The sequence below is a fragment of the Pholcus phalangioides genome, unplaced genomic scaffold (genome assembly GCF_987345545.1).
Source record: "Pholcus phalangioides strain wild (caught in Gottingen) unplaced genomic scaffold, Ppha-v1.0 ptg000022l_1, whole genome shotgun sequence".
In the NCBI taxonomy this organism is placed as follows: Eukaryota; Metazoa; Arthropoda; class Arachnida; order Araneae; family Pholcidae; genus Pholcus; species Pholcus phalangioides.
This window is the reverse complement of record NW_028301615.1, coordinates 30,223,673-30,251,136: the sequence shown is the minus strand read 5'-3', so window position 1 is coordinate 30,251,136 and position 27,464 is coordinate 30,223,673. Positions and strand designations below refer to the sequence as shown.

Genomic DNA, 27,464 nt, shown 5'->3' with positions numbered 1-27,464 from the left:
TTTTTGGATCATTCATAGCAACAAAGTTTCGATGTGAATATATTTTGGTTTTTTTTCAAATAAATAATCTATGAATGCTCCAATAAATTATATCGATACGCAGAAGATATACTACACAAACCAAGCGAGATATGCGTTGCGACGCTCACAATGTCAGTTTTACGAAACATGATGTTCACCACCATCGGTGTTGATGGATGAGGGGATGAGTGTACGTCGGTATCATGTTGAATGTCCCGACACAGCTATTGCTGTTATTACTGATGCAAGTACTGATGGCGGCCATGTTCGTGATCGACGTGATGGAAGAAAGGTCCGTCGCACCACCACCGCCGCTGGAACCACCGTTGGTTCCGGATTGATTCTGTGGTCCAGTCTGCTGTTTGATAACGGAACTAGACGGTTGGCAAGGTTTGCCATCCCTGACGAGCACTGGCACAGCAACCCGACGTGGAGACGGTAAGGGATTGACGTCCAGTCCCTTCTCCTGCCTCGCCCGCTTGGTCTTGTACCTGTGGTTCTGGAACCAAATCTTCACCTGGGTCGGCGTCAATCGGATGATACTGGCCAGATGTTCTCGCTCCGGTGCTGATAGATACCTCTGTTGCCTGAACCTCCTCTCCAGCTCGTACGTCTGAGCCTTGGAGAACAGGACCCGCCTTTTTCGCTTCTTGACCGGTGGTTGGGGGTCTTCGGACGATGACGGGGTCTGGTGCGACGAGATCTTGGAGTCGAGGGGGTCGGACGACGTGACCGTCGCGTCGTTCTCTTCGTCGGACGCGGTCGTTGCTTCGACGTCGTCGATGAGGACTCTCGTCGATGTCGGTCCGTCCGACGGGAGAGACGGGGATCGTTGTTGTCGTCGTGGGCTTGGGGCCATGTCCAAGGATTCCTCGTCGCCGCTCTCGCCGTTTGAAGACACGACGGTCATCTGTGAGCAATCGTGCGATAACAGGCCTTGTTCGGAGAGCGCCGTGTCGAAGCTCATATGCGCCAATGATGCTGCATCGACATGAAAAAGAAAACGTTTTGTTCAAATCAAACTAAATTTATTGTTATCATATAAAAGTACAAAAAAGAAAGATATGAGAAAAATTTACCAAGGAGTCAATAAAAAAAAACTGACCCATTCTGGTAAATGCTAGTAACAATTAGTATGGGAAACAAAATGTTCAAACTAAAAAATTCAAATTATTCAAACTAAAATAAAAATTCATGGCAACAAGAGGAATGCAATTTAAAAACAGTTCTCCTTCGAATGAAAATGATGAAAATATATCACTTAATTCATGCCCGTACAGTACATAAATTGTCCTATTCTTAATTAAACTTAACCAGAGGCCAGGACTTATTCTTTACAACATACGTGCTCCCCGTATGACCCGTGGAACAAATACCGCCCTCAGAGTCGTCATCTAATGTGGTCAGTGATAAATAATCAAACCACTCAAGTGGCTCACGAATGATTATAAAAATAACTTCAGTGGCTCACGGCACAGATCGTTTAAGCTGCCAACGGTGCATATACAGAACGCTTAAACGACCCGAAGCATATTTCCAAATCACTTGAGTGACCCGCGGCAAACTCCAGTTTTTTCAAGAGGCACTTGATATATTTCAGGTTACTTAAGTGACTGGCGGCAAGTTTCTAACCACTCGAGTGGCTCGCAGCACAATTAAAGATCACTAAAGCGGTCCGCGACACATTTACTGTTCACTTAAGGGGCCCGATGCATTTTTATAGATCACTTAAGTGGCTCTTGGCACATTCCCAGATCACTTAAATTGCCGTCGATAGATTTCCTGATTACTCAGGTCAAACAAGATATTTTAGAAGATTTTTGTTCACACTGAATTTTTTTTCTTAAAGTTTGTTTCATTTTATTTTTTTTGTTCCCAACTTGAGAGAGGGAGAGATTCTGTGGAAGAAAATTTTTTTACTGAATTTAAAAAGCTGTCCAAAAACATCTTTGGGCCTCCTAACACCTCCTAGAGATAGAAGGCCTCCGCAGTGTGTTTGTGACGCGTGTGAGTAAGTAGTCCATTTTCCCTCAGAATATTTAGGGGGGGAAAAATTCCCTGCTTGTGCCAGTATCATCGTTGTGAGGAAAAGAAATGATCAGAATTGGCGATTTCTATGTCCACATCCAATCACTATGCGGTATGTGTGAGCCAATCAGGAAGATTCTACGCCAAAATAACAAGAAACGAAATAGGATGCTGTGTTTCAAAATGTGGCAAACTTGCTAGGTAGTCTGAACGACGTTTATGGCAAACACTGCTGAGACCTATCTCTAGGAGTTGCTGTCCTAGGGCCTTCTAAATCGTAAAAGTGACTTTGACTTTGCGTGGAATTATGAGGTCCCTAATTCTTGTCTGATACGTTGAGATACCCACTGCCAGTAAATGTTTTAAAAAATCATGTTTGGAAAATGTTTCCTTATTATCTGAATTTCCCGCTTATCCACAGCTGGGCCCGGTTTCAATTAATTCGGATTTGAACGCTTCTACTGTATTTAAAATGTGAGAATCTCTTCACGATTCAACTGATGTTCTCAGCAAAATAATAGAAAATAATATAAAAGATTGTGTACTTTGTACACTAACATCAAAAGTCTCCTATCATGTTATAATGGGACAATATGTATAGTAGAGATTTTATCTTACAATAACCCCAGAAGGCATGAAATGCACTTACACTGGAAAAAAGTAATAATAAAATAATGAATAAAAAAAACTAAAATAATCAGAAATAATATTCAGAAGGGAAAACACTTTGCATATGGAGCCAGGCCGAAATCCTAAACAGCGAAAGCAAATTTTGCGTAGGAGACGGATACAAGTTCAGATGGCAGAATGTTCCATATTCTCGCCAGACGGCATCTGTATTCGTGGAAAAAGCAATCTCTTTTGACCGTTGTTCCTCTTATTCGAAAGTGATGCCTCCATAGGTTAATCCGTCTGTCCATGATCTCGAAGAAAGGTTCTCTCGATGGTAAATAAACAATTTGGGGGACTAGTTTGTAGTACTTCTTAAGATTTTGCGGTTCCCAACTTCGAGGCGCGAATGCGAGTCGATCTTCCCGTTAAAAAAAGTCTCACCGCAAAGAGTAACAGGCCTACACAACGGTATAATTATTCATTCATTACACTTCACTCACTATGAGTTGAGGAAAAACTCATAGTTTAAAAAAATTGATTGCAGATGGTAGCATTACATTTAACAGGCATTACGCAGAAACAAACTTCACGGAAGATTCACTATACATACATTCCAACATTTATCAGTTCGTTAAAAGTTCCGCAGAGGAATATGGACGAGATGCATGTCTGATTTAGTAGTATCACATCTTATAATATCTGCAGTGATTGTATGCCATTCCAGTGAATGCAAACCCAGAAATTGAAGTCTCTTGCAATAAGACCAGCGGCTCAGGCCAGCTATTCTTTTGGTAAAGGACCTCTGGGTCTTTTCGAGAAGCTTTATGTCCTTAATTTTGTAAGGGCTCCATTCATGTGAATAGAACTCCGGAGTTAGGCGAAAATACACACAGAAAGCATATGACAACGTTTATGCATCACACTTGCGGTATGCCGTACATAACATGTATGAAATTCTGGTAGCTTTACAGACTATGCATGGTAATGATCAGTAAAATCCACGAAGCGGCTCATTGCAATACCTAAATCCACGCATGTATCTAATTACTGCAACGTTTAGATTAGTTAATAATATTCAGGATCGGTGCGTCTGCCTAAATGCATTGATCCGCTTTTTGATGTTGAAATAGGGAGTTTATATTAACAACTCCACTGGAAAAGTTGTTGGCATGCAGTTCTTAGATCCCTTGTGTTTTCTACTGGAACAGAATAACTTCACGTCAACGGCCAATTGAAATAGAGGGATGGCTGACACAGCCTGAGGGATATCGTAAGTGTACAAAGTAAATAAGATCGGGTCTAACACCGATCCTTGGACGACTCCGCTTTCGCACCTGACATTCTCTGGACATGATGCTCGCTATACGAACCTGATGAACCCTGTCCGATAGCAGTGCCCGAATTATTCTCAAAATTTTATCAGGAACATCCATGCCACCTAGCTTCCTCAGCGCCCGAGTGGGTGGTGGTAAGATGCTAGTCTACCACCGTGAAGGTCACGGTCCTAGGTTCAAACCAGAAGAAGGATATAGATGAGATGTTTCCCCTAACAAACTTGAGGCGACGACCGATAGACAGCGCATTCATTTCCATCTCATCAATGGCTGTAAATTGCAATATAGCGATATGGCCAGAGTTGGTGTTTCTTGGAGTAGTAGCAATCTGTCTATAATATACTTGATCAAATGTTCAAAAAAATTATGTGGTTCACCGAATGCTTTCACATTTATTCCCAGGAACTCAGATGTGTGACTTAGATTTAGTTGATCTTCTTTGTAACACGTGCAATTTTAGACACAACATAGGGCCGCGTTTTGTGCACTCTGCAGAACGCAAATCCTCGTTTGTAGTGGAAGTGTCCTAAAGCACCCAGTGGACCACAGCTGTGTGACTCATAGTTTACGAGTAAAATGGGGAAAATATTCATAGCATCATATTGGGATTAGACTTTTCGTTATCACATTTTAGGAAATTAAGAGAAAACTTAAATATCTAGGAGGTATTGGTCCGGTAGAGAGTGGCCACCACGGTCATCATACGGCTGTCCATAAGTTTAGTTTATTTTTATGTATGAGAGGAAGCTAGAAAACTAGGTGTATCGAAAGCCACAAACTGTAAAAAAATGCGTAACTTCAATTGAATTGGTTTTCATGGTGCTTTCGATTTTGTGAACACTACAGTATAGCATAGCTACCAAATGTATCAGATTTTCCAGGAAGCTCCGGATTTTCTAATCCATCTCCCGGACTCCAGAATTTTGATCGTGAGTTGCAAAATATCCCTACTTTTGTAGAAAACATTATTTCCGCAGAATATACCTAGAGAAAATCTGCTGCTTGTGCTTTTTCCAGCCAAATTGACGTCAAATGCGTGAAGTACATTGCCGTCACCGTGCCAAATCTCAACGAAATTGGCCAAAAAGCTGGCTTTAGTTCGTTCTTTCGATAGCCGATTCGGTGACGTGGACTAGTGTTATGGATGATCATAAGTCCCGGTAAGTCTGTCCCGTTTTTTGGGCCAAAGGTGATTTTTTTAGTTGGTATGAGTTTGATTTTAAAATGCAGAACGGCAGGGAATTCAACCTACTATTGAGTGATAATTGACGACTCTGCATAAATAGACAATGACTAGCAATTTCTCACGTTTTCAAAAGAAGAAATAACTCACGATTTTACTTTCATGTATAAAATATCCCTACTAAGTTTTAAAGGGAAAAAAAACCCCTTTTTATATGTTTGTCTGTGTATGTTTTTTCACACCGAATTGGGATCTGCCTGAAAAAAAATCTCCTAATTTTAATTGTCCCAGATTGGCAGCTGATATATCATCTCTTGTTTAATCACCTTACGTCGTACACACCAGTACCTTACTCTTATAAACATAAAAAAAAAAATATCAACCCTAAATAAATCTCTCTTTTCTGTACGCTCACATAAAAAATTACGCATCATATGTTTCAAACAATGTGAATGGTATATAGAGATGTGACTGAAAACTTTTTCATCAATTTCAATGTTGAGTTAATACGGCTTTTTTTTTTAAATGGCATCTATGTGGCCTCAAGGGACAATTGGCCTTCCAGGAAGCCTACAGGGTTGGATTTTAGTATCTTGTAATATCTCGAGGTTCTAATATCTTCTCTGTTTACACAAGCAAGAGAGAGAAAATGAAATAAAATAATTAAATAAAAATAACAAAAAGATAATATAATAAGTGATACACACACACACATACGTATATATATTTTCTTTTGAATATTTCCATTTGTTTACGAGACACAGTTAGAAAATTCTATTTTTTCCACTTGTATAAGATTCCTAATAGCACGACAAAATCCAAAGCGTCATTTACGTCAATCGGGACAGACGTTCACAAAGACGTAGAGAAAAATAAAACGAAATTCATCATGAAGGGGGGGGGGGAGGGAGAGACCCCCTATGGGAACACGAAAGATATTCTCATCCAGGACAATTTTCATGTAAATACAGACATTCATGAATGTGCTCGAGATTAGTAAAAACCCGATATGGGTGGTATATGATTGGTGTAAAGCATTTCCCACCCCTCACAATCATACAAGGCAAAAAGGAGTGATCAAAACTCATCGGGGAGAAGCGTTTTATACGTATTACATTGAGAGAGAGAGAGCTCACCTTTCTTTCCGAGGATTACCCGAGCACCCTAAAGGAAGGAAACATGGAAAAAAAAAAAACCACCCGAAATCGATCACCACGATACGACAGAAGGAGAGTAATACGCACATATATATTCAAAATATGTTAATTCACGAGGACCTACGAGCGACCCGATCTCAAGCTATCACAAAACTGACTTACATCCAATAGAGGCATTAAAATGGTGTAAAACCCTCTTTAACCATTCAGTTTTAAAGCCAATTTGGTGCTTTATTCCTGACACCTTTTTTTTTTTCTTCTTCTTCTCCTGATTCAGTAAAAGGAGCAGGAGAGGGGGGGGGGAGAGAAATGCATAAATTGGCGACAATATTCTCTGACATTCTATGAGTGAGTCAGAGTTTTCATGTGGACACACACACTACAAGGACGACAAGGGAGGGAGGGAAGTTTAGGATTTACTGGTTGCATGCATGTACAATGAACATCGGGGGGAATATATATGAGTGCATACTTTTATCGATGTAATAGTCTCTTCCCTCTTGCCAATAGTACACCGTTTTCAAGATTCAGTTCAACCCGGATTAAGGATGGATAATCCCATTTATAGGCCTTTCCGCACCAGCTGCACCCCCGTTTCCGTATGTGTACATAGGTCGATGTGGTTCTCTGGTTCGGGGTCTGGTTCTGTATGGCCGGGACAAACGGCGAAAATTGACCGCAAAAACCGTGCTGCGATTTATAATATAAGGGGACGTCAAAGGATTTTTTTTTTAAACTTTTTTCCCTATTTTTCTGGAATAGCCTTTAGAAATATGCCGATATTGTAAATGCACTTAGTGGGGAGAAGGCCCTATATTAGTCTATTTTTCAAGATTTTAGAAACTTTTCGTATGAATAGGCACCGATTTTTACTTAGGAGTTCTGTTACGAAGTAGGTATCGGAAATTATGAATATGGTCAAATATGTTCGGTCAGTTGATTACAGGGTATTTCATAAAAATTCGTAAATTCAGTAAAAGTCCGTTATAACGGCTATGGATTATAACGGCAGTCTCCATTCGCAGGTGATTGTTAAAGAGCCAATGTTTCGGAATACGTCCGCTTATAACGAGGAGTCCGTTATAACGGCATTTTTTTCCCGTGATTGTGAGCTGTCGTTATAATGGACTTCCACTGTAGTTTAGAAAATAATAAAAATCGAAAGAATTGATAAATTCTTATTTTCGACATTCTTAATTATCAAAATAATCACATTCATTCTCAATTTTTTTTTTGTCGAGAAAATAATCGAGATCAATATGAAGTACGTGAAAATTATTACGTAAATAAATAATAAAATTTAATTTTCTTAATTAAATTTTCAAATATATCAATTTTCAAACTTAATTTTTGGGAAAAAAATTAAAATTAATTTATCTCTCTGGGTACGATCTTTATTATATATAAGCTTTAAGTTATTCAATTGTATAATCCTTGAGATTTAATTTCATTAATAAATTTTTACATGTTTTATTTCTCTCTCCTTATTCAGTCAATCCCGCTTATAACGTTTTCCAAAAAACATTGTAAGCGGGAAAACGTTTTTAACGGGAAATATTAACGAGAATTTGTTAGAGTTGAGACAATCAAAATAAGTCGTACCAAGTGGGAAAACGTTATAAGCGGGATTGACTGTATATATATATTTTTTGACTGCGAAGTAATCTTTCATATACCTTCAGTCTAATGCTCAATGAACCACATAAGTGCTCGATGCTTTGTATCTAGTTTTATGACGAGAGAAGTCCGATATACCCTCAATTTAACCGCTTAATTCAAGTCGCCTTCAAACATTTACATTACGTTGCTCCTAGAAATGATATAAAATGACTAGAAAAAGAAAATTCACTTATTGGAATTATCAGTGGCTTACTTTCAGAATCTGAGTAGAACTGCCCAAGAACGCTCACAAGAGAGCGACTGACGGTACTTCAGCTCAAGGGTCCTGTATTAGATGCTGTTTATAATTTTTTTCAACATCTCAAGTTAGCAGAAATTGATTAAGATAACACAAAAACTTATTTTCTTACGAGATATTTAATTTCTTTTGGAATATTTAAAAGCATTATACATTTTTGATCGCCTTATGGAGTGTGGTGCGGGCCCACCCATTTCTCTCGGACCCCCATACTCCTCTAGGCCTGTGTGTAAAAGAATATCGAGGAAAACTTGGCACCACTTAAGACCCGCGACACGTTTGAGTGGTACCGCAAGATATTCTTATCTCATTACCAACAGCCTAATAGACGTAAAAACAAAACTTCCGGGGATCGCCAACTTGAACCTGAAATTATGTTGTTACAGATATGAATACAGTGAAACCTCGATATTATAATGATATTCTGCGGACCAGGAAAGAAAAAAATATCGTTGTAGAGGAGTTTTCACACATTATAATGAGAGGCTACATCATCACATGCCATCAAATTTATCGTGCTGTCGGAAATTTTATTTTTAATCAGCGTTGTTAATTCAGTAGATTCTCGCTAATCCAGCACATATCAGACCAGAGTGTGCTGGATAAACGAAATTGCCGGATTAGAGGAAGTGAATTGAAAAAAAGCCCATCTAAATACAGTGAAACCTCGCTCCAACGATCTCATACTGTAAATGTGATAAATCCGGTAATTATATATAATAAACCGGTTATTATATACACTATAGGCGAGCATTTTTATAAGTTTGATAAATTTCCCTAGGTTAATCATTTTTACCGGCGGTTATGCATAGTACCGTTTCGCATCGTTGGTAAACATGACAAATCGTATTATTGTACTATATATGATCATTCATGCACGCATTGTTCATTATATCGGGGTACGACTATATTCATCACACATAATAAACTCTTTTGGAATTTTTTTTTTTTTTCATATTTGTCAAATTCACCAACAATCACAAATAAAGGTGACAAATCTCAACTGCTTTATCACATTACTGAAACATAACGATATATCCCTCTTCTTCGATATTTTTTCAAATCGCATTTGAATCACCAAGCGTTTAATGTTACAAAATACCCCCTTGATGCAACGGTAAACAAATACCACCTATAGAAGAAGGCCTCCGCACGAAACTTGTAACGTCACTGAATAAGGCCATCTCACCTATAGCCATTGGATATAGAACGCAGACGCGTGCGTGCTGCACAGAAGTAGCGGAAACAGCCCTTGCATATTTTCACAAAAACTTTTTCCTCTCATTCTCAACATTTTTAATTCCAGACACTGCGTTATACGGAAGTGCTGTCATCTACTACTACTACTACTTGACCGTACATTTACCTCGTGAACATAACTCTACGGAATTTCTTACGAATCGGCACATCCGGAATGTGTATTCTGAGTGTATGTGTGGCCCTAACGTGTTTATGTTGTTAAATCTACTGAGCCATCTACTGAGCGATGTTGGGGAAAAAAACCCCCCATTGAATGTTTTTCTTTATTTTTATGTATCACAGGTCATATTAAGTGTAATAGTTTCGAAGACATAAACTTTTATAAATCCACTTCACTCATTTGTGCAAAACCTGTATTAGCGTCACATGTGTTAATTCTTTCGAGGACGTCTAATAACATCAGTATTTGGTACAACCTGATCACCAAAAGTGTTCATAGGGTTTTTCGGTATCGGCTACTTTTTCGTATGATACACCAAAGTGCATCACGGTAAACCTCTTTACAGGTACAGCACACATCTAACTGGATTTTGTTTACCAGTTACCGTATTTTAACGTGTATTAACGAATCCTCGTGTATATTAGGAACCTCGCCCCCGATTTTTTTGGGCTTAAAATTTGAAAAAAAAGTTGAAAAATTATATCTACGATACTATCCATGTATAAGAAAAACCCCTCATATTTTCGGGACTCATTTTTTTGGCGAAAAGGAGGGTTCCTTTATACACGTTATAAAATAAAGTACAATAACCAATTCAATTTTTTTTGCGGCTAATAAATACTCAAAAGTGAATTTTTTTGGTGGTATAAATTTGATGGCACGTGATGATAATGATGTCTCTCGGTATATCGATAATTCCTCTGCATGGGTAATATTTTTCCTTAGTCCGTAGTACATCGTTATATCGAGAGAATTCACTGTAATATAAATTTCTCCACGGAGACGCGCAGCAGCATGTTTTCCCTCTTCTAGGTTCGAAGAAAATCCGCCAAAAAAAATGAAAAAAACGCCGGATTATTGGACGGGCCGGACTAGCAAACTGCTGGATTATCGAGAATCTATTGTGCCGCCAAGCAATGAACTTTTGAGTATTTATTCGGCCGCGAAAAAATTAATTTGTTTGTTTATAAACACAACTGAGTTGGATTTTTTTTGTCCCTGTAAAAAGAGGTTCATCATCATAATACACTCTGATGTATCACACAAAAAGTAGGGATACCGAGAATTTCACAACACTTTCGGTGATCAGGTGGTACCAAATACCGATATTATAGATGTCTTCGGAAGAAGCAAAATATGTTACGAATTTTAAAATGTATTGAAGAATATTTTGAGTAAATACAAAAAAAAAAAATGTCATTGTAGCAGCTGTTTCAAATCTCCTAAGAATATATCGTTATATAGGGAGTTTATCGTAGTAAGCAAAGGATATCGTTGCACAGATGGGTGTTTAACATTAGACTAGAGGTGACTTCAAACAAGATGTGGAAAAAAAAAACATCGTTGAAGAAGAGTTTGTCGTTACATCGAGTATCATTGTAGCGAGGTTTCACTGTATTACAATTTTTTACGGCAGAATATTATATGCAAATTTCCAACATATGGCTGCAAATAATTCGATGTTTTCCCATAAAATTTTGTGATGAAATTTATTTACCAAATCTTTCCATTGATTTCTCTTCTATATTGAGCGTGAGAAACAATTAATAGACAGGATACTCCGCATATAACGGCCTAATGGCATTAAGTGCCTGTCAAGTCTAAAAAAGAACGTATAAAGTTTCATGTTACACGTAACATTGATAGCACGCTCGCTCAATAGCGTTATTGAGTGGACAGACGCACTAAAAAGCTCTTAAAACCCGACTAGACAGGAAAATATATTCATACAATCACTATACAAAAAAAAAAAAGAATCACGGAATAATCGAACGAAAAAGTGTTATAAGCGAGCTTGTTTTGTATTAAGTAGTTATCGATCGACATCAACATGAAAAATAAAACGTTATAGGGGAGAAAAGGCAGAGACAAGGTAATTGATTTGAGAGCCGTTCCCCCTCTTTTTAAAGCACCTAAAAACCCATTAGAAACAATTAGGATTTGCGGGTTGGGTGCGCCAGCCATTGAAAAAAAATGACTCTTTTTTTTTTCTCGCACTAATGAAGTGTACTGAAACGTTATAGGAGGAAAGAACTGTTATTTTTGTTTTGTGTGAATGGCAACATATGGACATGGGAAGGGAAATGGATACGAGTCCTGACCTTACCCTTCCGACAGATCATTTCATGCGTTGAGTCTTGGCCATTCATTGGGACGAAATGACCCAACTCTCCCCCCACTTATCACGGTATGCTCCGATGTAAAATGAATGGTGTGTGTGTGTGAGTAAAACTCTCTGGTCTTAGAAAATGGCTGAATTATAGTTATTCTGTTCACCAGCAATAACTGTCATTAAAGTGAGTTTACCCCATGGTTTTCCATGCACCGCGGTGAAATGGCGGCTATAGTTCTATTCAGCGTCGACATGCCTCTCCAGATCGCGGTGACAGGTCCCTATATAATGAACCGTCCTTACATAATGTCCCTATGGAATTCAGAATTTATGAACGAAATATTTCAGAGTTTTATGAACGAAATAGTTCCAGAATGGATGAAAATTTCAGAATTTATGAAAGGTATTATTATTATTACCGTAAGTGCGGGCCCCCCCCCCCCCTCGAAACGCGGGAGTCCTGTGTGATCGCACCTGTCGTACACACAGAAGGGCGCTCTGATACAGGTTGTCCCAAATTGTCTCAACCCGAGTGTGCTTTTGAATAGAGATGGTTGAGTGCAGATTTTACTGACTCTTGTGACAAGTTGGTGTCTCATTACAAGTAATAAAAAAAAATACGGGACGTAGAAATCATTAATGAGGGACATCGCTGATTCTCACCAAACATTTAACACGAATTTTTACGTGATAGAGAATTTTTTAGTAATTTTCTGTAATTTTTTAAAAGGATTTTTCATGATTTTCAGTAATTTGAGGGTATTGCTCATGATTTTCAGTAATTTCAGGGTATTGTTCATGATCTTCAGAATTTAAGACATTTTTATTAGATGCTACAAAGCAATGTTCATTAACATTACCCCCTCTATGGAGACTATTCTGGACCGGCAATTATCGATGTTAGATCCGAGGTATTGTTACAAACGAGGTCGTTATAGTCAAGTTTGAATGTAATCAGTAGGGCTAGGATTTTTATGACCTGAAAACCGACAGAATCTGTTCCATAAAAACTGCATTTATGCCCTAAAAAAATTCCTTTATAAATATGCTGACCATATTTCCTCAAGGAAATTACGGAAAATCGCCAATCATTGTCCAACAAATGATGCCAAAGGCAAACCAATAAAATTTATAATTGTTGCTGATATCACTAATCATTGCCAAAAACTATTCCGAAGGTAAATAAAATTATCAATTATTGCTGGTATATTGTGAAAACATTGCCAATGTGGGGAAATTAAGCTAGTGAAGAGTGAGTTTGGGGGGCAAAAAATCTCTCTTCATTTTTCTGTCTGAAATATGTAAAATAATGCTAAAAAATATGAAAATATGTCTTAAATTCTGAAAAACGCCTCAAAATTACTGAAAAAATCATGAAAAATTGTTTTAATATTACTAAACAATCTTCCTCAAAATTCTGTAACATGAAAAATGCCTGAAAATTATGAGACTCCTGAATACTCATGAAAAATGCCTGAAAATTATGAGACTCCTGAATACTCATGAAAAATGCCTGAAAATTATGAGACTCCTGAATACTCATGAAAAATGCCTGAAAAATTATGAGACTCCTGAATACTCATGAAAAATTATGAAACTCATGAATACTCATAAAAAATTCCTAAAAATTATGAAACTCATGAATACTCATGAAAAATTCCTCAAAATTATGAATCTCGTGAAAAAATGCCTCGAAATTCTGAAATTCACGAAAAAATAATGCCTCAAAATTCCTGAAAAGTCATGAAAAAATGCCTCAAAATTATTGAAAAAATTCATGAAAATGCTTCAAAATTATTGAAAAAAGTCATGAAAATGCCTCAAAACTACTGAAAAATCCTCCACCTCGTAAAAATAGCTAAACATGCGAAACCATAAGAAAACACGCAAAAGCATAGAAATCCGAGCCCTAGCAATTAGCATTACATGTTTCATCTAAAATAGATAAATTCGCATCTAATATTTTGAATGTAAGTTAGAATACCAGGAAATATCTCAGGAAAACCTCCTAAGGAACCCCAAAAGAAGAAAATACCCACTCGATCACTCGAGTGTCCGTCCTGTATATGTAAAGTAGAAGGTGGAAGGGGAAAGAAAAAAATGTACAGGTGAGTCCAAAAAAATAAGTACAAAGGAAAATATTCTGTTTACTCAGCTGGTTCTTTAAGAACTAGAAATAACAGGACACGTGCTACCCAAAAAAAGAAAAGAAGCACATGGAAAAGAAGGAAAAAGACGTTTTATTTGCAGATCGATTTTTTTTTCTTCTTCTTTTATCATCGATATATTTCATAACTATTGAGAGAGAGGTATTCTTTTTTTCCAGAGATGTCAGGGGCCTTCTGCCACCTGTGGACAAGTTTCTACGAGAGCAGATTAGAATGTTAGCTTAAAGATTATACAGTATTAAGCATGAGTGACTTCTCAGCCAGATAAGATGGATGTCGAAGCGGATACAAGCTAGGATGTAGCCGAATATCAACGCGTACGTCCTCTTTTATTTTAAATATTAATCTTGTGTTTTTTGAAAGTTCCTCTTTCGATATTAGCGTATTTCTCGTTGGGGTTTTTCTATCGAGCGATCAAACGTTTTCCGGCTGCATTGCAAAATGCTTTCATAAAGGACCGTCTTGAAGGAGGCCCAGATATTTTCTGGGGGATGGGGGTGATTTTATGTGTATTTTTGGGTGGAAAAGTTGGCACATGAATAATTACAGAATGTAGAGAGGTTCTAAAAATCATCTAAGTAGAAATATGCGTACACGAAATGGAAATGAAAATTCAGAGGAAATGGAAGAGATAATTTCAGAATTCATGAAAATTGAGAATTTCTGAAAAAAAAAAAAGCTATTTTAAAATTGGGTGAAAGAACTTCAAAGACAATGGAAATTCAAAATCAATGAAAGAAAAAAAATTCTGAATTGATGGAAGAAATATCAGAATTAGTGGAAGAAATAATATCACTAGTAGTGGAGGAAATAATATCATCAGTATTAGTGGAGGAAATAATATCAGAATTAGTGGAAGAAATAATATTATCAGTAGTAGTGAAGGAAATGATATTATCAGTATTAGTGGAAGAAATATTATCAGTATTAATTATTGGAAGAAACAATATCAGTATTAATTATTGGAAGAAACAATATCAGTATTAATTATTGGAAGAAACAATATCAGTATTAATTATTGGAAGAAACAATATCAGTATTAATTATTGGAAGAAACAATATCAGTATTAATTATTGGAAGAAACAATATCAGTATTAGTGGAAGAAATAATATCAGAATTTTTTTTCGGGGAAGAAATAAATCTTAGAATATCTCTGTCTCGAGATTTCATTATCTCGCATTGAGAGTATTTAGATAATTTCAGAATTGCTGAAAGAAATTATCTAAGCATTAATGAAATAATATCAAAATTATTTTAATCGAAGAAATAAATATCAGAGCAAATCAAGAGATTTCTCATAATCTTAAATTAAGACCATTAAGATAATCTCAGAATAGCTGAAAGAAATAATCTTAGAAATACTGTCAAACTTGGTTATAAGGACTATAACCTCGGCTATAAAGTCAATAATTGGCTGTCGGGACTGATTCCCGAACAAGATTTGTTATTGAGCCTTGCTTTTAACGTCCATAAAAAGTGACCACCTCGAAACTTTCCTGACACAGGGGGTACAACAGAAACGGCGATATGACCGCAGGGAGTCCTCCATCGAGGAGTTAGCGCACCAACCTCTCGATGAGTATAAAAAACAAGTCTGCCGTTCGGAATCGGCCATAAATTGTAGGTCCCGGTCCAATTAGCTCTCGTGTGCAGAAAATGACCGTGGTGCGACAAAAATGATCAGTGATCAGGGTAACCACCTCGGATATAACGGCAAATTTTTCGCCACTTTTTCTTTCCGTTTCAATGACGTTTACTCAAAGAAATTCCTAAGATTAGAGCTGATCACATTCAGGGAATGTTCATTTGTTGTTATAACGAACGTTAAAAAAAAAAAAGGTTTATTGTTTGTTTGATGTTTTGACTTGGTCAACAGCATGTGAAACATTTAAGTATTTTGCCCGTCCCGACTTTTTTTAAAATAGAAATGTCCCGTTATTTTTCAACGAAGCTTGCTTTAATTCCAAATATCTACTAGAATCAGGAATGAAGGTACAGTAATTTTACATCTCAACTACACAAATATACATCCAATTGCAGTTCGAGAGAGATAAAAAAAGACAAATTATAAAAAACAAAGCAAAGTACACATAAAAATGAATGAGAAATAACTACATAAGGAAATAGTTACAGATAAAGTCAATACAGTTCGTTTGTTCTCGTCCTGCATTGCTGTACGCGAGAACTTAATGTTATTTAGCACTAGCTATAATACCCTGCGCTGCCCGGGTTTTCTTTAATGAGGCTTTTTGGATCATGCGATATCTCCCTCTTTCTTTGAGGGACATACAAACCGTGTCTAAGTTAACCAATATGGCGACTTCCTGCGCGACTCATGAAAGAAACAAATCTAGGTTTAAAGAAACGTAGAAAAATGGATATATATTTTTTCCTATTTTAAGGGGCGCTCGCTATTTCGATCCCCCCCCCCCCCGAACTTCAAGGTATCCATCTGCCTTTTTCTGCTTCCAAAAATGCTTAATTGAAGCTGTGGAATTTCTTGGATGTGTTTTAAGGGCCCATAATTTATTTTAAAACATCGTAAACTATATTAATTTATGCAGTTGAATATTAAAAGACAATACGGAGACATTAATATTTTCATGCTTGATAAGATATAAATAAAAAGTTAAAATCAATGTGTCATTGCACGAATATCCAACACAAAAGTAGGTCCGGCTAATGAATTCATAGTTAATCTCCTGGGCTTCGTATATCTCTAATATTTCAAAAATCGAGAATTATATACAATTGTTAAAATTATTGATGTGACAGAAAACCCCACGAAATTATCGCATTTCTGCAGTAAAATCGGCAATTTCAACACCGATTTCTATTTGGATCACACTTTTCCTGACCCTCAAAGCGATGCTGATGATGATTATGACGTCTATTCGAAAAGCCTCATTACTGAGAGTATTGTGGCAAGCCATTATAAAGGCATAAACTATTATACATATATGCTAACAGGATTAGAGAAGTGACAAACCATTGTAAAGGCATATACACATCTGAAACGCATTGCTAGGGAATCACGGTAACCAAAGTAAACGTTCGGAAAGTGATTGTTGAGGCTTAAAAACCATTGTTGTGCCCGACAGTTTGTTTTCCCCATTTGGGGCATTCGCCCTGCTTAGACGAAATTTTAAAGTAGCCTATCATTCAAGTCGGGTTCCATTTGTATATATATATAAAATTTTGTGACGATCGATCTAAAATTGTAGATTTGTATAGAGAACATACACACACAGACATACAGAAAATCAATTTTATATATTTAGCATATAACTGTGCGATCGATTTTGCATAATATATAAATTGCGATGTAATGAATATCAAAAATATTGATCTCACATGTTTGTTAAGTTCATTTTTCTCCCGTAAAATACATTTCAACAGACTTGCTGTAGATTTTTTTTGCCTTACCAAGAGGGTTATTTATAAACAATATTTGGTAATGAAACTTCGACATTTGGCAACATGTTTAGTGAGAATCTGCGGTGCGCCGTATAAATTATTCCGATTCCCTGTGTTTTTCTTAATCGAATCGGTCACCCGAATCATAAAGAAATAAAAACTTCTCTTTTGTGGACACCGGTGGGACAAAAACATCCATTCGTAGCAGAGGAGTGACCTGGGTATAAAATCAGGGGGTTTGAAATGCGTACATTTATTATATAAGGGGAAAATCATTATTTGACCATGAAAAGAGGGGCGACTGCATCTGATGGGTGTCCGTTAGAGGGGGGTTTTATTGTATTTTATTTCTTCCGATTATATTTTTCATTAAAAAAAAAAAAGGTCTTGAAAACGTCAACCTCGGATGTAACGACAAAATTTCGAAGAATCTTCGATGTTGTTATAACCATTATCGATTATGTGTTATAGTTTGGCTGTAATGAGAGAAATATCCCCAGAACTTCAGAGCTGATTGTAGAAAAACAATGATTTCAAACATGAAAATTCAGAAAATAATGAAAGAAAAAAATTTTGAAATTTAGTTGAAATCCTAGATCAATAAAACTAATAGTGTTTCGTAACTAATTAAAATTCTGAAAAATTAAATAATTTCATAATTAGTAGTACAAGATTATTATCGAGTAAATGGAAATTCGGGTTTAATAAAAACAGTTTCAGAAGTAATAAAAATTCAGAACTTTTGAAAATGTTTTTAAAAATTTTGGATCCCTGTTTGACAGTTGCCATGGGGCCCGGAAACCACTGGTCCACTTGTTAAGACGCCACTGTTTTTAAATAATATACGGGGTGTCCTGTAAGTCCTAATTCGGTTTTTATTTTATCGACCGTTCGTCGTAGAGGTACGGTTTCAGTTTAAAAAACGCTCAAAATTGTATCAGGAATCACTCAGTACTAGTTTTGAGAGTGAAAATACAGTGTGTCACAAAATTTAAAAAAAAAATCTAAATCCTTGTAGGCCCTCTTGTCCTCTTTCAAATAGAAATTTGTTGCTGTCTCTTCTAAGCCCAACAAAAAACTCCCATGTTTTTAACTGCAATGTTCTCAGAGATATTTGAATCCAAAAATCGGAGAAAAGTTGGGGGAAAAACAGCATTAATTAACGGTCAATGCTTCTTTCCCTCATTTATGCTGTTCGTTCCCCACTTTTCTGCGATTTTCGAATTCAGATATCTCTGAGAATATTGCACTTAAAAACATGGGAGTTCTTTTGTTGGGCTTAGAAGAGACAGGGTAATAACTTTCTAATGGAGAATTAGCAGACAGGAGGTGCCGTATAAGGATTTAGATTTTTTTTCATTTTGTCACACACTGTATTTTCACTCCCGAAACTAGTACCGGGTGATTCCTGATCACATTTTGAGCGTTTTTTAAACTGAAACCGCACCTCTACAATGAACAATCGATGAGATGAAAGCCGAATTAGGACTTACATTGACACCCTGAATATTGAGAATGGTTTAAATCAGTGACTTAAAATATTTTTAATCGTATGGAAATTTAATATTTTTCATCTTATGAACCCCAAATAACAAATTATTCAAATTAATTATTAATTTAAGTATTAATTATTAGATTTAAACGGAATACTTGGAAATATATTACTGACGCAAATATATTAATACCGCTTATATAATGTAATTATATTAAGCGGTATGTCTATATATAAGGGTTAAGCTAATATTTACTTGGGCTATAATTATTATTTTGAAGAAAAAGAATCTAAAATAATGTTTTTTTCTTTTCTACTTTTACAGGGCATGGTGGGCCTTTTTCATGTTGGCACAAATACTGCTATAAATTCCATAATATTTTGTGCTGCTCTCAGCCTGAAATTTAGTAACTACACAAAGAAAATTTTGAGTGCCAATACCAATTTTTATGGTGATCTGGGGAGCCTGGGATTTGCCAATTTGACATTGGTCTACATATTAAATCTTTTTTTATGTAAACTAAAGTCACAGTTCCTTCATCTTTAGCAAGGACTCAATGACAGGACTTTTTGAAGTTTCTTATTCCAGAAAATTTAAGTGGGTTCTTGTATTTTATATGTATTAAAATTCGTAGCGAAAAAAATGAAGTCCGTTATAATGACAGTTAACATTCACGCGGAAAATTGTCGTTATAACGGAAGCGAATATCCATTCTTTTTGCTCTGTCAGGTTATAAAATTAAGGCTAATTGCCGCTGCTTTATCGGCATCAAAACATCTTTTAGATCGTTTTATTATAATTTTAAGGAATTTAAAGAACTCTAGTCATGATATTGAAATTTTGGTCTCGTAGCAGTTAGTTCTGAAAGATATTTTTGCATAGAATTTGCAATTGTATGATTGCAAATCTATGTAATAGTAGTCTTTTTTAAATCTGCGATTTAGTCGACCGATTGAACAAGTAAAATTCTTAATTATCATGTCACTGCTCACTTCCATGGCTTCATGGCCTCGTCAACATTTTCCCGCTGATCGGAAAATTTATTGAGCACGATTTTTTCAGCCTTTCGAAAAAGACTTTAAGGTGGCTGGTGCACGCAAAAATTTTCCAATTTTTAGTTTTTAAATACTACGAAATCTTGTGCGTCTAACTGCATTCAAGTTTTTGTTCTACCTGTACTAAAACATTTTTTTAATATTTTAATAAAAAATTGCGCTGGCAGGCATTGCACATGCAATGTTTTCCAATAAAATGCGTTTTTCTCAAAACTGAGTTTTTTGTTAGCTAAGGAACATTTTTTCGAACACCACTCATTCAAATGGCTTGAAACTTTGTGTGCCTTTCAACATTATGGTGTTTAAACCAAGCTTTTGGGATTTTAATTGTTACTTATTTTTTTATCGAATTTTAACTCCAACAACATGCAACTTTCTCAAAAATAACCAATATTTACCCATATTTCGTTGCATGAAAATTTTGTAAATAAATTTAATAAAAAAATCCTCGTGTTAAAGTATGTAACACCATAGTGTTTGAGAGCCACACAAAGTTTCAAGACATTTGAAAGAGTGGTGTTAGAAAAAATGTTCCTCATATAACAAAAAACATAGTTTTGAGATAAAAGCATTTTAGTGAAAAACATTATCATGCGTAATGCCTGCCGGCAGTTTATATTAAAATATTTAAAAAGTATTATAATAAAAGTATAACATAGTATTTAAAAACTGAAAAATTGGGAAATGAATTTTTTGGAAAATTTGCGTGCACCAACCCCCTTAAAACTGTTTGCTCTGGTGCTGTAGTCTCTTACGCCACAGGTATCTTCAACTTTTAAGACGTCGCGGGCCAAATCAAACTTTACCTTCTGCCCGCGGGCCACCAAGTCATACCGCGGTATCCTTGGTTACTAAAATAGGGTTCCCCAAATTTGTTGAATGCTGTTATTTACTGTGACTTTGTTTTTCTTTAATGAAATGTGAACTTTTATTGGTTTTCAAAAAATTTCCTTTAATTGATTAATTAATTATTTTAATTGATTATTTCTTTTATTAAATCTGAAAATCCTATGAGAAATTACTTTTTTCAAAAATTCTTAACTTTTCCAAGTATCGTTACTTTTAACAGTTCTCAAATCACTCTTTACAATTCTGAAATTACTGAAACTATTTTTCAATTACTTTTAGATTTTTTTATTAATCATGAAATTATTTTTTTCAATAATTCTAAAATTATTTCTTTCATTAAGCTTTTCTTTTAATTCTGTAACTATGTATAACTTTTGAATGCCGAATTTATCCTCTCGAAATATGTAGCCAAAATGAAAGTGATTAGGCCTCAAAAAAGTGATTTGGCTCCGGGACCCCGAATTCGCTACGACGGCCCTTCTAATGTTTCAAATGCACATCAAATTGAATCTGGAAAGTATCTCACAGTTCCAAAAACAACAGTACACATTTTCAGTGGCCGGAGCTCTTTAACGAATGGTTTTTTTTTTTTTTTTTTTTTGGAATATATTTGTTTTTATACATAAAGTAGCTATTTTCTAAAAATGGGCGACAGGTCACAGAGAAAAACTCGGAGGACCAAATTTGACTCGCGGGCCATGGGTTGAAGACAACGGTCTTAGGCACTGAGAGAGACAAAAATCAAATAAAAGAATAACATATCCCCATGTGTATAGTGGGGAAGCCCAGAAATAGGAAAAGGAAGTTTAACAAATTTTACTTTTCCGCATCCGTCCAATCCTTGTTAAAAATGAGTCAAAGTAATTTTTTTTACGATGAGCATGTGCCACGATAGGAGTCATAATTTTTAAGACATAACAGAGAGGAAGAAGGAAAAACTGGCATTTTTGAGAATTTTTTGACGTTATAGCTAATGATTCTTAATTTTCAACTCGTTATAACCTAATGCTTCTTAATTTTCAACTCGTTATAACCTAATGCTTCTTAATTTTCAACTCGTTATAACCTAATGCTTCTTAATTTTCAACTCGTTATAACCTAATGCTTCTTAATTTTCAACTCGTTATAACCTAATGCTTCTTAATTTTCAACTCGTTATAACCTAATGCTTCTTAATTTTCAACTCGTTATAACCTAATGCTTCTTAATTTTCAACTCGTTATAACCTAATGCTTCTTAATTTTCAACTCGTTATAACCGAATACTTCTTGTGCTTTCAAATTAGCTATTTGACAATCACTTGTAAATCACTAGTTATAGCGATGTTCCCGCTACATGCCGTACACCTTATATCGGACTTTTTCTGCATTCTCAAGACTGTTAGAAACCCTCTCTGATTTCCTTCTCTTTTTTTCTTTTTTGCTACTATTATGAATATTATGAATACAATATCAATAGCTTCTGAATAACATGACTAAATAATATAATCTATTAAATACCGTGTTATACTAAATAGAAGATCTCTATAGTGACAGTAAAACAAAAATTTCATTCATATCGGACTAGTACGCGCATTGTTTATTTCTCTTTATTTTTATTGTTTTATTTATTATTATTTATTTATTCTTTTTTTTGTGGCGCGAGTTTCTCAACTTCAACGGCACACAGGTTGAGAATAGCTGGGCTGTATATATAACCCGTGTTAAGATGGTAAGATTACCCGAGTGGTAAGATGCTCCTTTACCCTCATGTAGCGTGAAGGTTGTCACGGTCCTGGGTTCGAAACCGAGGGAGGATATAGATTAGATATTTTTCCTAATGAAAACTTAAGGTGATCACCAGTACACAGCGCCTTCATTTCCAACCCATCTCATTAATGGCAGTAAATTGCAATATAGTGATATGACCAGAGTTGGTGCAGAGTCATGCTTTAATATGCACAACGGGGCCCGATTTCTTCATGAGCTAGCGGGCCTCATAAATAAGGGAGTCAAAAATTTAAACACAATATTTATTCACGGATTAGCTGTACATCTTTGATCCCAAACTTGTAGGGGAAAAATGATTATTTTACGCACTCAAATGGGCTAATAAAACTAAGATCCGTGGTTTACAATTCATTTGGAGCTGTGACAACATTTTTTGCACCGACTCAGACCCAAGCTTTGTTGAACTAGAGTAAGATTATTTAATTTTTTCGAGAACGCAGACCACTCAAATGATTTTGAGCCATTTTATGACCACTCAAATTTCCTGGTAATCTTTCGTGGGCTGCTTGATTTGATGAACGGTTGCGGGCCGCAAATCAAATAAATTTTTCATGTTACTTCAAATGTTTTTTTATTTTGATTTTTTGCATTTTATAATGGATTGTGAAAGTTTTAAAATTTAAACGAACATTATTTTTTTTACATGAGACCTATCTACTTTAGCTTAGGGACCACTTTTAGTCAAAGGCCTATTAGAAATCATCCACAGTTGAAATTGCAGTGAAGGGACACCTGATATTGGATATAAACACCAGAACATAAAGAAAGAAAGACCAAAAGATACTCGTGTGAAGAATCATTCCCAGTTTTTACTGAAAAAAAATTATGTTCGAGATCACGGGCCATATCGGAGCACTTCGTGAGTCACATCTGGCCCGCGGGCCATGGGTTGAGCATGTATGAACTCGAGCTGGAATAAGGGACTCTGCAAATTTGAATTTTGTCTATCGAGTATCGTTGTAGCCAGGTCCCGCTGTATTTATTTTCTTCCTGATTTTAATGAAATTTAAAGTCTCTTGACCGGGTAAACTTTGGAACCCAATATAATATTTAGCACCCGTAATTTAGTTAAAAAGTTAACCCGGATAAGACTTTAAATTTTATTAAAATAAGAACGAAATTAAATACAGTGGGACCTGGCTACAACGGTAATTTCCTGTACAATTTCCGACATTTTTTCAAGTCTTCTTTGGCATTGTCTATGTTACGGTAAATGAGAAAATCGGTTACTATGCTTACTTACCAATCATGTTAGTATATTTGATAAATTTATCACTTTTACCGGCGGTTATGCATAATAACCAAGCGCCGTTAGTAGGTTCGATAAATCGAATTTATCATCTTTACTTGTGATTATGCATAATAACTTAGTGTAATCGGTGAATTTGATAAATATGAAAAAAAAATTGCGAATGAGTCTAGTATGTGTGATGAATACAGTCGGACCCCGATATAAGGATAACAAATTTTATGGTCGTACCCCGCTATAATGATAAAATACATGCAGGAATTATCATGTGCAATAGGCCTTTTTTTATATCATATAGAAGTTACGATTTATCATGTCTACCAGCGATGAGACGCTTGGGGGATTAAGCACAGTAGCGTCGGAAATGTTTTAAACCTGTGGGTGCTCGTCTTGAGCATTGTGTAGGAAATTTTGATTTGTGAATCAATTCTGGGTTCTTGGACTCGTGTCAAAATTTAGTGCGAGAGCTCAAGCACCCACAGCACCCCCGGCTCCAACGCCATTGATTATGCATATCCCCCGGTAAAAGTGATCATTTTTTAGTTTTGATTAAATTTACCAACGACGTCTGGGTACTATGCATAATCGCCTGTAAAAGTAATAAATTTAGAGAAAATTATCAAACTTATCAAAATGCTCGGCGATTATGTCTAACAACCGGTTATTATGTATAAAAATCAGATTTATCATATTTACCACAACATCTCTATATTAGAATATTAAACTGTTACCTCTAGATATAACGATAATCCCTCTAAGATGATATTTTTCCTTGGTCCGCACAGTATCGTTATATCAAGACTTCTCTGTATATATTTCCGAATTTTTTTTTCCCTGGTCATTCGGTAATATACAGTCATTGGTCATGATTATTAAACTATAGTATGTTATAATGATGAAATTTATGAAATATTATTACTGTTATTATACTACTCTAATTGATGATAATTGATTATTAGAATATTGAAACCCTGATTATAAAATTCAATGACAATAATCCGATTAGAATACTTACGTAAAGCAGCATATGCCGGTAACACTTCGGTGGTCAGCCATCTGGCGTAAGTCGCGTCCGGGCAGAACCCACCGTAACAGAATGCGGGGAAAGCAACGTCCGAGAGATCCAGGGCCCTCGGAGCCGGCTCCTGCGGCTCGTCGTGGCAGTCTTTATTGTTCCTACTGCTGCTGTTATTATTATTATCATCATTATTATCGTTGCTGGTCGTCACACTGGTTACTCTACCGCCGCTGGTAGTAATAGAATTATTCTGTTTCTTCGTGCCGGGTAACTCGAGTATGTCCCGGACACTGAATCCACTCGGCTTCGTGGTCGCGCTCATCGCATTTGTTTCTTTGGAATATTTCGCACTTCAAATCCTCACGTTGGTTGGTGGACTAGGACCATCACTTCAAGACATCACACGACAGCTCTAAGTAACACATAACAAATACCGTACAGTACTCTAATCATGATTATATCGGAATAATTCATGACGGTGCTCAACAATTTCCATAGTTTCGTTCCGAATCCGTGGTTGAAGTTGCTAATTAAATGGAAAATATCTGAATACTGATCGTTTTGCACACACTTCATACAGTCATAGTTGCATAAAAAAATGGCATAATATCCAAAAGTACGAGCTTGAGACGAGGGGGAAAAAAAACGTTACCGTAAGGAGCACCGAAGAGTGGTTGACTTTCAAGAGCTTCTCGCAAACACTTCAATATTTCGAGGAGCACTTATAGGGATCCTAGTGACAAAGTTTCGATGTCACCCACTTTTCCCCCTCATACTTCAGTCTTGCCCCCCTCATTCGTTGTTGGGGGCCCCCTCCACCACAACATCCCATAACACTTCTAGTCGATATATATTTTTTCTTGTTCCTCCTACTCCTCTTCATCCAGTTACGTGTACACAAGAGTAGAAAAGGAGATTGGGGGGTTCCAACCCACTTTTTCAATCTCCCTCTCCATCCTCGACTTCGGAACTTTCCGTGGTGGGAATCGGAACATCGCGCCGTGATTGGTCGGGACAGTAGAAAGTGGGAGGCGCCAACGCACACTCCACCGCAAGGAGCGGTGGGAAAACGATCGGAGCTGCGCAAGTTCTGTATCAACATTGGACGGGGTGGACATTCTGATTGGGTGTCCTCTGGAATTGCGCGGGTGGAGCGAAAATTATAAGGACGTTTTTCGATTTTTTTTTTTTTGATGGCGTTATTTTCTGTTCTGGACAGCTAAGCTCTCATATAGCGTGAGAGGGTGATCTAGATTTTTCCAAGAGGACAGCACTGGGGCGTATCAAAGACGTAATGAGCACCTCCTGGTTAACGAACGGAGTGTGTCCACATACACGCAAAAAAAAAATGTTTTCATTAACTTTGTTATCAAACTCCTGCGGAGGAAAAATCAGCTCCAGGCTCGGATGTGATGACAGGTTCAAATCCATTTGCTCATCCATCCTCGGCTTCATTTGCTTCTCCGATAACTGGATTTATACGGCTTTTGAGTCTAGAGGCTCTCTCTCTTTCTATCTCTCCTTCTTGTTTAATTCTTGTGTGGATGTTGATAATAACATTTATAATAACGCCACCTCTCTTTAGTGATAAGATATTATAACAGCACCCGCGCGCTGTTGATCGTAAATCCGAGAGAGAGAGATATCGGTTATTCTCTCGGCGTGAGATTAATCTCGGTGCTTAATACTTGAGGCTTGGTAGATTCTTTCGTGATTTTTATCAACGGGGGATGGTAGAAGTCGAAATAAGGGCAAAGGAGGTTGGGGCAAAAATTTAGGTGTCGTGCTCTTGCGACCGAATTCTTCATTCTCTAATAGGGCAAATCTTTTGTTGGGATATATCTTCGATAATAGAGAAATATTGTCTTGAGATATGCGTATGCAAATCGGTATTATCTTTATCTCTTTATAACTGTATCTCCCCCGCACCCTGTACTAAAATTAGAATGTTAATAACAGTTCAACTTTTAATTTTATTTTGAATTACCAGAATATAATTGAAGACTTCACTGCCAGGCAGCATGATCTCCAAGCACATTAAAGTGCTGTGCTACGCGAAAATTACGTTGGAAATTACTGACCTAATTGGTATTTTTAATATCCGGTTAATTTCGTGTGGGACCGTCTTGAGAGCATCATAGCCCCCCCCCCCCTTGGGCAGAACGGTGTTCTGGTGCCCCCCTATCTGGCAAAAAATACCTGCCTATCAATTCACATGCTTCCTCTCGAGGCCAATGGGCCGTGTCCGGGTGGGCGCTTCGTTAAGACGGCACTGACCTCGTAGCATCCTGAGGTGCAGCGGCGCACTATTTGGAAATCCCTGTGCTAGACGCTTGTTGGTTATAATTAGCTGGATGTTCCCGTGTTCATCCCAATGATAGTACCTATAGTTAGATCATTTGATCATTTTTGTCTCACCACGGTCATTTTCTGCACACGAGGGTTAATTAGACTGGGACATACAATTTATTGCCGATTCCGAACGGCAGGCGTTTTTTATACACATCGAGAGGTTGGTGCGCTAACCCCTCGACGGGGGACTCCCTGCGGTAGCAATTTTTTTCTGCGGTCATGTCGCCGTTTTTTTTTGTTGTACCCCTGTGTCAGGAAAGTTTTCTGACAAGGACGAACCGGGTATCGAACTCGCGACACCTCTAA

General features: G+C 36.7%; 1 protein-coding gene across 1 annotated transcript; it reads right to left on the bottom strand.

Moving 5' to 3' along the window:
* Nucleotides 1-56: 56 nt before the first annotated feature.
* Nucleotides 57-25,510, bottom strand: LOC149070166 (uncharacterized). The gene is made up of 2 exons (XM_089249541.1): nucleotides 24,804-25,510; nucleotides 57-1,002 (listed from the first exon to the last, which is right to left on the bottom strand). Exons 1-2 carry the CDS (start codon nucleotides 25,126-25,128, stop codon nucleotides 176-178), a joined length of 1,152 nt encoding a protein of 383 aa, XP_089105667.1. The 5' UTR covers nucleotides 25,129-25,510; the 3' UTR covers nucleotides 57-175.
* Nucleotides 25,511-27,464: the final 1,954 nt, after the last annotated feature.

Coding starts and splice junctions, on each gene's coding strand:
- LOC149070166 (XM_089249541.1), bottom strand. CDS start 25,128: ATGAGCGCGACCACGAAGCCGAGTGGATTCAGTGTCCGGGACATACTC. Junction 1,003..24,803: donor ACCGGCATATGCTGCTTTAC/GTAAGTATTCTA, acceptor ATGTCGATGCAG/CATCATTGGCGCATATGAGC.